This window comes from Mytilus trossulus, chromosome 12, assembly GCF_036588685.1.
Source record: "Mytilus trossulus isolate FHL-02 chromosome 12, PNRI_Mtr1.1.1.hap1, whole genome shotgun sequence".
Classification (NCBI taxonomy): Eukaryota; Metazoa; Mollusca; class Bivalvia; order Mytilida; family Mytilidae; genus Mytilus; species Mytilus trossulus.
In genome coordinates this window covers 26,642,080-26,652,636 of record NC_086384.1, presented here as the reverse complement: position 1 = coordinate 26,652,636, position 10,557 = coordinate 26,642,080, and the positions used below count along the sequence as shown (strand labels likewise).

The 10,557-nt window shown below is 32.9% G+C and overlaps 2 protein-coding genes across 2 annotated transcripts; both read right to left on the bottom strand.

Annotated features, from left to right (window-relative positions):
• Positions 1–3,919: 3,919 nt before the first annotated feature.
• On the bottom strand, positions 3,920–6,177 carry LOC134692331 (uncharacterized). The gene is made up of 2 exons (XM_063552784.1): positions 5,266–6,177; positions 3,920–5,098 (listed from the first exon to the last, which is right to left on the bottom strand). The coding sequence occupies exons 1-2, from the start codon at positions 6,175–6,177 to the stop codon at positions 3,920–3,922; spliced, it is 2,091 nt and encodes a 696-aa protein (XP_063408854.1).
• On the bottom strand, positions 4,864–8,053 carry LOC134693025 (uncharacterized). Its single transcript, XM_063553717.1, has 2 exons — positions 6,775–8,053; positions 4,864–5,098 (listed from the first exon to the last, which is right to left on the bottom strand). The coding sequence occupies exon 1, from the start codon at positions 8,037–8,039 to the stop codon at positions 6,780–6,782; it is 1,260 nt and encodes a 419-aa protein (XP_063409787.1). The 5' UTR covers positions 8,040–8,053; the 3' UTR covers positions 4,864–5,098; positions 6,775–6,779.
• Between the last annotated feature and the right edge of the window lie 2,504 nt (positions 8,054–10,557).

Here is a 10,557-nt window from a genome sequence, read left to right as displayed (position 1 = left end):
TTGGTGAATCAAATATGCTACTAGGTGTGAATGAAATTGACAACTTTATGGAATGTGAAAGACACTCGAATGGGAGTTTTGTTTAACAAATAATGAAAATTATCATTTTAATCATAAGCGAAACAGATGCTTAGACAGTTACTCGTGGAGTATCAGATTCATTCAATCTCGCCAAGGCTCAGACTTTAAAATTGACATTTGAACTCCCTCGATTGGACAAATCACATAATCCACTGTTATCAATGTAAGAATATATATTTCTATCATCAGTAAACGAATTGTCAATATAGCGGAACTATCATCCAAGTCATCAAACCAGATTTAACCCACCATTTCGGATAATAACGCTCTGATGGTTGGTATAAAATATAAATGTTAATTTTGTTCTGTTTTTTCTTTAGACTTCACCACGGGTGTCATTCGGTTTATCGAGAGAAATGAGCGTGAAAGAATATCTAACGGCGGTCAAGTATTGAGCGACGATCGTGAAAGCTCTGGTAACGGATCGTGAAAGACATTTAATGGGAATTCTAAGTCAGAATCTTTTAAAAAATCTCTTAATTTTCAAAACGCGGAACAAATCCGAACAAAAAAATATGTCTGTCAAAATGGTTTAACTTCCCCAACATAACTGTGAAATAAGAAAGAGAAAATATGCAGCACTTTGTGAAAAAACACAAAAGGCGCAATGCATATCTATGAAATTAATTACAAATAACACCCTTTTTGTTTCTATAATGGTCATGTTTCAGTTCATCGTGATATATTTGAAATTTAATCTTTGGTGTATATGATAGTACAGTAAAATTAAGGTATGTTCTTCTCTTAAAAGCATTAATTTGTATATGAAAACCTTGAATTTGTTGAATATCCATCAAACTTGATCGTGAAAGATCAGGCAACGCATTATTTTGATCGTGAAAGATAATGCGTGACCAGACTTATTACTAGTAATCAGAAATCAGTATTTCTTTTACCATTTGATAAACCTGCAACTGGTTGAAGCCTGTAACTTTTTTGATAAGGATGAACATTAAAGCTATTTTTTTTCAACGCTTTACCTCGAAAGGTAAAAAAACAACAACTAAAACATCTCTAAATAAGTTTGAAAGATTCAGCTCTGAGAATCGGTCAAGTGCGATTCAGGCAGACTGACACTATCTACTAATAGCCAAAAATATGGATATGCAACGTTTAAACCAAAATGATATCCATCAAACAAAAAATTACAGCAAAACAGCATCTTTCAATAATAATAGTAATTTGAGATTGAACGATAACCAACATTTTGTGCAACAGTACTTTCTTAAGTTCTGTATATACGACGCAGATGTGGATTGATTTAACTATATACTACAGACTATAGAATACCAGATCGCAAATGCTGTAATGTCTCGTCTGCTTTACTTATGATAGTTAATTTTATGGAACGTCTATAATATCAAGGGTTTTACTAGAAGTGTCAAATGCGCTTAAAGCATTTTTGTCCATCTGATGAATTAAGCCTTTTCAATTGATTTTTATAGTTCGTTCTTATATTGTACAGTTATACCACTGTCCCAGATTCGGGGAGGGTTGGGATGCCGCTAACGTGTCTAACCCCGCCACGTTATTAATGTATGTGCCTGTCAAAAGTCAGGAGGCTGTAATTCAGTGGTTGTTGTTTGTTTACGTGTTACATATTTGGTTTTCGTTCATTTCTTTTATACAAATAAGGCCGTTAGTTTTCTCGTTTGAATTGTTTTACATTGTCACTATGGGGGCCTTTTATAGCTGACTATGCTGTATGGGCTTTGCTCATTGTTGAAGGCCGTACGGTGACCTATATATGATAATTTCTGTGTCACTTTGGTCTCTTGTGGATAGTTGTCTCTTTGGCAATCATACCACATTTTTTTTAGATTTTGATTGTCAATGGTTAATAAAAAGAGTGCAAGGTCAGATGAACCATTACATACAGATCTCTACAAAAATCCCGTAGATCAAATAAATGTGTTCCGATCCTTACAGTGCCTTAGAAACTGTCAAATATAAAAGTTATGCTTCGCCAATTAATTCGAAACATAAGGTCAAAAGTATATGAACCCTGACCGACAGCCAGACATAGACATCTTACTATCATTCAATATATCAAATACAATTGACGTCATTATGGTCATTTGTGAAACATGCAAACAGACATGTACACTATACACGAAATACCATGGCGCTATAGCATACAGGTATATATCCAAAGGCTAGACAACATAAAACGAGCATTGCCGAATGATGCATGACAATGGGTTCAATGTCAGTTGAAACCTTGCAGAAGTCGAAAATGTACACCTCACAATCATAACAACAGACACTTATCCTAAAGCTTAACGAATCCGCGATACGGACTAAACCACAAAAATGAATCTAAGGCAAATTCGGGATCAGGTGAATCCTGTCTGACGAACATGTAGTTTATAGGATCCAATATACCAAATGTGGGTATCCTATAACTCGTGATAAGTGAGTACTTCACATGACAATAAAAATGTTCATCCTACAATCATCCAACTATTTTACATTTCATTTTCTGAAAATATTTATACTTTGAAAAGCTTAAACCTATTGAGGATGTTGACCTATATAGCTTTTCTCAATACCAATAACAAATATTAATTATGATATAATTGAAGAATAATTTGAACGTCTTCGTAGCATCTGATCTTTCACGATCCTTTTCACGATCTTCAAAAATACGGTACGTGATCTTTCACGATCCAAAAAATCCATTTTTGTGTAAATAGTTCTGTATTTACCAACTTTCAGATTATGTTTATACAAAAAAACTATAAGAACCATTTGATTAATTCAAATAGAATGCCCTTATTCGTATTAAAATAGGTTTTCTAGTCGAATTTGTGAAAAAATCATGTTTGTTTACATTTTTTATGTCATTGAAATGTCGAGAAGCACTCGCCTTTTGTTGTTTTGTAATAACTATGAACTTTTAAAACTGGATATTCTCACATACTGATCATAATGTTGAACCATTTTGACAGACAGTTTTATTTTGTCGTAAATGTGTCTGTGTAATTAACTAAATTAGAATATGTATTGACCTTTCATATGTCTTCTCGATTAAATGTCTTTCACGATCCGTTACCAGAACTTTCACGATCGTCGCTCAATACTTGACCGCCGTTAGATATTCTTTCACGCTCATTTGTCTCGATAAACCGAATGACACCCGTGTTCACTATGAGTTCGATATTTTTATATAATTTTTATACAACAGGTAGTTTGAAAAGGAATTTAAACCACACATGAATCAATAAAATTGTTTTGACCTGATCTTGCGTTTAAATTAACTAATTTAACGATACTTACCTTGGTTAAGTTGAAGTTAAAGTGTAATTCTATGAAGACATAGAATAACACTGGAGGTGTTAGATGAGATAGTACTGCGCAACTGCAACCTCAATATTTACAGTAAAAACAAAAAAAATTTGGTATTAAAAGTACATCTACCAAATACAATATACAAAGATGTACCAAGCCCTATAAAAAGAGCTGATGGGGTGGGAGGTGGCATCTAACACCTCCAGTGTTATTCTATGTCTTCATAGAATTACACTTTAACTTCAACTTAACCAAGGTAAGTATCGTTAAATTAGTTAATTCTATTACGTCATAACACTTCCGGTATTAGATGAGACTTCAAAGCTACAACTTTTTTTTTTTTTTTTTCCCGGTGTGCTTTCCAATGTATGTTACTTGTATTTCTCATTGACAATGAATACCTGAGATGATCATAAGATACACTAAGACAATTTTCAACAATCAGATGCCAGTGATATGCATTATGTAGCACTCATAACCATGTAGATCATTTGATCTGTCTTATTAAAAAACTAAATCATAAATCAAACATTTAATAAACTCGTATTCAGATTTGTAACACTTTTTCTGCAAAAACATCACTTGTTGTTACTGTTTTGTCATAAAATTTTCCAAAAGTCGTTGAACTTGACCAACCAGCTTTGGCTAAAATATCAGTTACAGGCACATTATTATGCTTTGCCTTCGAAGTAGATGCAGATCGCGTACTGTGTGCTTTAAATATACTTGTGTCAATTCCTGCACGGCACATAACGGACTTAATCCATATAGAAATAGTTGAGCAACTAACTTTTTTGTGCGGTTTAATATAACTTAATATTAATGAATCTTCTTCTGATCTTATATCAACAGTACGTTTCAAATATTCCTTCAGCACTAAATACACACATAATCTCCTGTCTGGAGGAAAACTTTTTAAAATAACTTCTGGATTCTTATATCCAGGTCTGCTTTGTTTCAGCAAATCAAATATCTTAAAACGAAAACAGTCCTTCTGTTTTTGCATATTGCTGAGTTTTAATAAATGAATACTCTGTGATCTAGTAGCATTCGTCAATGCAATTAACATAACTAGTTTTAATGTTAAATCTTTCACTGATATATCAGCAACTGGTGATAAACGTCTTAACAATCTCAAAACAATAGAAACATCCCAAATATTTACATCATTATGTACAGTAGGTCTCAAATGATATACTCCTTTGAGAAATCTTATCACAAGTGGATGCTTTCCAACAGGCACATTATCGAAAGTCAAACCAAACGCAGATAGTGCTGACCTAGCACTATTCAAAGCGGAATAACTCAATCCACATTCAAACAAATTAGTCAGAAATTCTAGCACAAGTTCTACAGACGTGTGAAATTTATCCTCTTTCCGTTCAAGACAGAAAATAAACCATTTCTTGATATATGTTTTATATTGTTTCTGAGTTCCTGATCTCCATGATGCCATGATAATATTGGAAGTTTTCTCTGAAATTCCTCTGTTTTGTAATCGGTTCCGGATAGCCGACATACCATCAAATTCAATGTCTTTTCTAAAGGATGAACTATGTCCTTGTATGGTAGAGTCAATAGCTTTTTGTTTGCTTTTATAACATATGGATTGTTTATTAACAGTTTCATTACTTGAACAAACCACGGTTGTGTTGGCCAAAGTGGTCCCACAAACAGCACGTCTGCCTTGTCTTTTATAATCTTCTTTACACAGCGTCCTATCATGCTAAAAGGAGGAAACATATAACTGTAAGAAAAGCTACTCCAATCAAGAGTAAAAGCATCAACAAAAGATGATTCTGGGTCAGCTTTCCATGAACAAAAAATTGGTAACTGAGTATTTAGATGTGAAGCAAATAAATCTATTTCTGGTTTATTCCATAATAAACATACTTTTTCAAAATTGTTTTTATTCAGTTGCCATTCTATCTGATCATTAAAATTTCTTGACTGATAGTCTGCTTTTGTATTTAACTTCCCCGGTATATGAGTAGCAATCAGCCATATTTGGTATTCAATGCACCAAATCCAAATTTTTCTAGCAATTCTATTGCATTCAATGGACTTTATACCACCCATACTGTTTATATAGCTTACAGCAGTTGTATTGTCTGTAAGAATTTTGACATTTTCAACAGTATTCAAATCATTCTTGAAGGATTTCAGAGCATAATAAACAGCTAATAATTCTAAACAATTAATCTGATTATCTTTTTCATCATTGCTCCATCTGCTACCAATTTTTTGTTCATTCAAGACTGCTCCCCAACCTAATTTTGAGGCGTCTGTTTGAATTATAACCTGTGGGTTACCTCTATTAAATTTCCTCTTTTGAGTATAAATATTATCTGACCACCACTTTAGGTCTTGTTTCATTTCTGATGTTACAAACATTTCAGATTCAAAATCTCCCATAGCTAATTTTAATGCTTTAATTTTCTCTCTCTCTATTTTCCTATAATAGAGTTTACCAAATTCCACAGCAGGGAGACTAGATATGAGTATCCCAAGAACTCTAGCTACTTCTCTTATTTTACATTTATTTTTACTTTGTAATTGTTTGCATTCTTTAGCAATAGTATCTTGTTTTTCAACTGGTAAAGTAACTATCATTGTTTCCGAGTCAATGTAAAAACCTAAAAACTTGATGCGTTTTTTAGGAGTAAACACTGACTTATCTTTATGTACTATAAATCCAAGGCTTGACACCATATTAACAGTTTCTGTTACATTATTTTTGCATTCGAGTTCAGTATCACCTAATAGTAGTGAATCGTCAATGTACCCAACATTAACATAACCCATTTTACGCAAATTTGCATATACAACTTTCATAATTTTGGTAAAAAGCCTTGGTGCCATAGCTATACCATTTGGTAAGCAGGAATATTGAAAATATTTCTCTTTCCAAACAAATCTTAAAAATTTTCTATGCTGTTCAGCAATGTTAATAGAATAATACGCATGTCTTAGATCTACACTTGACATGTATGCGTTTTCTTTAATTAAATTTAAAGCGCTTTCAAAAGAATCCATTTTGAAATGTTGATATTCAATGTGTTTATTTAATTCTTTTAAATTAAGTATCATTCTGTATTCACCATTCTTTTTTGGTCTTACAAAAATTGGGGAAATAAATTCATTTATTTCAGATTCAACTTCTTGAATTACATTCATTTTTAATAATTTTTAAATTTCAATATCAACAATTTTTTCTTCCTTTAAATTGAAATGTGAATTTCTAATTGACATTTTATTTTGTATAGGAGGTTTATTGTCTGTAAATTCTATATAACAGTGCTGAACCGCATCTAAAATATATTTATCAGATGTTAATTTTCTCCATTCATTAACAAACAATTTCAATCTTCCTGCTTGAAAATCATTTGTGTTAATACTCACAACATCTAATTCCTGTACTTGTTGTGAGTCCAACGAGAGTTTTTTGACTCAGATTTGTCAATTGACCTTGAGGCACTACCACGGCCTCTTCCGCCTCTGCCTCTACCACGACGTCTATTCCATGAGGATCTCCAGCCACCACGGAAACCGCCTCTAAACTGGCTATAACCGTTACCAACTGAAAGGCGATTTGAAATCTTACTACATTCTCCAATGTCTTTGACTGTTTTAGAGACATCTCCACCAAATAACCATTTATTGAAAGGTTGTGATTTATTAAACAGGTGACTATATTCACCTTTTACATCAGGTTTCATGAGTTCTCTCCTAGCTAAGCATATTTCTTTATTTGCATGACCAAATAAAGCAAGAGAGTCCATACAGTCATCAAGAATACCTTCCAACTCAGGTTTGTTTTGAGTATCTTCTTTACTTAGAATTGTGTCTAGTCTATTAACTACTTTGGACAGATAAGTTGCCCCTCTGACTACAGAAGTCTGACATTGTCTCATTCTATTGTCATTTGTTCTAGTTCTGGGCCATAACAGATCCCATACTAACTGATCAGTTTGTACTGGTACAAGTCCTTCACAATTCTCAGGCCGATTACTCTTTTCGTCTTTCATAAGTTCTCTGTATTTCTCTTCAGAAATACCATTTCTGAAAATATCTGTGATATTGTCTGCTAGATGTTCATCTAGTTTATCACCACATTTCTCACCAGATCTAAATCTTTTATTCATACTAGAAAACCTCGACTCTTCGCTATTTGAGACAGTTTTCTGTTTTTTACAAGGTGGTTCATTACCGGTATCTTGACCGTCATCAGGTTCATGGACCTCGTCCATATCTTCATCTACATCACCTACATTATCATACTCATCATCATATTCATCATTATACAAAACATCTATACGTTTGTTCATATCTTCCAACTTTTTATTAGTTGAAGATTGTTCATTTCTCATGTCAGTAAGCATATTAATAATCACATTATTATTGCTATCTGATGTGCTAGCCGACACCTCGTGTCCCTTGTTTACCAGAGTCTTTCCTTTAGCGTCCTTGTTATTAACCTTTGGACCGCTACCTGTACTTTTACTGACAATAGGTTTTGAGCATTTTCTTTTAGCGGGACCTTTAGCGGGACCTTTACCCTTCCCTTCATATGCTATTTCATCTTCGTCCAGCCTTAGTAAGTCATCTTCAAAAGAAGATTTAGGAGTTTTATCTCCTTTCTCTTTGTGCAGCATGGCGTCCGCCATCTTTGTCAAGTTAAATAATCTCGTTTCACAAACGAAATAATTATAAGAATTTTACCTGCGTAAAAAATCTGTTTATAAAGACATATACTTTTATTCAATATGAATAAAATATATGTACAAGTCAATCACATTGACTTAATATATCTTTTATAATGAAATCTAAGTTAGAGGTTGCGCATCGAGACAAACCACGTCCGCTCGATAGCAAAGTTAGCAACACATTGAGGTTGCAGTTGCGCAGTACTATCTCATCTAATACCGGAAGTGTTATGACGTAATAGAATTGTTTTCCAGCTTGAAATCCATCGTTAATGACCAAACCTATGTTTTCGAAAATAGGCATGTATGAAAATAAACTCATCATATGTACCTGGATTATAATACCAGGATTAGACTTTTATATTTAACTATACATCTTCTTTTTTATGTCTTCTAGGGACTGAAAAGGAAAGACCTAAACTTATCTTTTTTTAAAACTCTATCTTAACTTGTATGCCTTTACATTTACTTGTATACCTAACACATATCAACATTTTAGATGAGTTGAACATATTGCTTTCGATCAAACCGATGTTTGCACAGTCAGACGATAAATAATAAAGATGGTGGAACTAAACACTGAACTTACACTACATGAATTGGACTGAATACAGTTAATGTTGCTTAAATAATGTTTGCACCCTATATTACCCATCGCTTTATATCAATTTGCTGATACTCTTCAGGTTTAGTGCAATAATTTTATAGTATAAAATCTTCATCATGACGATCTTTAAAAAACAATTCAAAATATAATACAAGGAAACCACTGTCCAGTCAATATACATAATAAGTAATAAGGTGGGTAAAAATATTCAAGGTTATAAAAGAACAGCAGATTTCCAAACTAATCACCCACAAGCAGTTTGGAAATGACCTTACAAAACATGCACTACAATCGTGTCCTTGTAAACGTGGTAATCAAAAGTTCATTCCAATTACTGTAAAGACTAAAACACGAAAAATACTTTCATAAAAGTTTAATGGGCTCATCTACATCAAATTATCGGAGATTACTTCAAATTTGAAAAAAAAAGTCCTTGAACTTTAAATGGTAATTTTATAAAGTATAATTGCAATTTACATGTTTAAAACCGAAGTTTTGGATTTAATGTAATAACGCATTGATAACCTTCGAAAGTGTAAGTCAGAGTCATAATTGTAATTTTACATTGTACTTTCCGTTTTGATTTTTCTTCGAAGTTCGTTACTTTGTTATTCTGTTACCTTTTGATATTTACAGCTTGTATGTTTCTAATGCATGGCGCAGTTAGCAATTAATGAAACGTACTAAATCATTTGAACCAGGTCGGCCTGCGTCGCCAATATTCACACATCGATATAAATATAATGAAAATTTTTATACAACCGTTATACAAATAAAGGGTTTAGCTAGCGACAAAACCTGGTTAAATTCACCATTTTCTACATAGAAATATGCCTGTGACAAGTCAGGAATACGACAGTTGTTATCCATTCTTTTGTTGTGTTTGAGCTTTTGATTGTGCCATTTGATTAAGTTTTTGAGTTTCCACGGAGTTCAGTATTTTTGTAGTTTAACACGTTGACGAATAAGGAGCTCCAGAAACTCCGTAGTAACGGATATAGATCTTAACATACTAATCATCAGTTCATGACGCTTTAACTTACAATGTATGTCAGGAAACCCTGTTTTGAACAAATGTTATTGAAATAATATATATTAAGCCAGTAAATCACACATAAAAAGACCCCGTGTTGTTCACTCTTTAGATTTTTGAAGTAAGTAGATTTTATTTTTGACCATGGTTGTGTGTGTCTTCCAAACTATCTGCTTGCAACTTCGTTTGAAAAACTTTCAGTGTCCCGTGGGTATCATCTTGTCTCCTTTTTCAAACTTCCCACCTTAAATTGTTATCTTCTGTGGACTATATTTAACGCTGTCAGCGCTTTGAAATTTCCATTGTCAAATTGTCAGAATTGAAAAATAAACTAAAGGTAAAATTAAACGCAACTTACAGATACATAATCCACAAAGTATCACAACTAAAAAAGCAGTTCTACATATATTCATCTTCGGCTCAATGGTGAAAAATTCTGGAAACGTAGCTTCTGTGAGTATTTGACCAATAAAGTTTTGTTCTTGCTATTTACCTTACATATGCACCCAATATTATAACATACACGTCAATCAACAGGAAGAACGCCTATATTCGGTGTCAAAGGAAACGTCATTTAGCAATCTGATTGGTTATTATAAACTAATCCAACTTGAACGTTCAAAGTTTATTCATTAAAACACGAATGACTGAATATCTTTCGTTCGGTTTTTTACTTTCAATTACAAATTCGAAAATCATTACAAAGCACCATTTCGGCTAAATCGGTTCTCTTGCCTTTACATACGAATAACACTCCTATCCGTCTTTAAAATCAGAAAAGGCATCTAAAAATGTCGTACAAGATAAGAAAAGTTGTTCTTTGAAAAATTGTTTAAATT

Bases quoted from the DNA above. Each gene is read 5' to 3' on its own strand.
- LOC134692331 (XM_063552784.1), bottom strand. From the start codon at position 6,177: ATGGGTTATGTTAATGTTGGGTACATTGACGATTCACTACTATTAGGT. The intron at 5,099-5,265 runs GTATGTTTATTA...TCCTCCTTTTAG, and splicing joins ATAAAAACAATTTTGAAAAA to CATGATAGGACGCTGTGTAA.
- LOC134693025 (XM_063553717.1), bottom strand. From the start codon at position 8,039: ATGGCGGACGCCATGCTGCACAAAGAGAAAGGAGATAAAACTCCTAAA.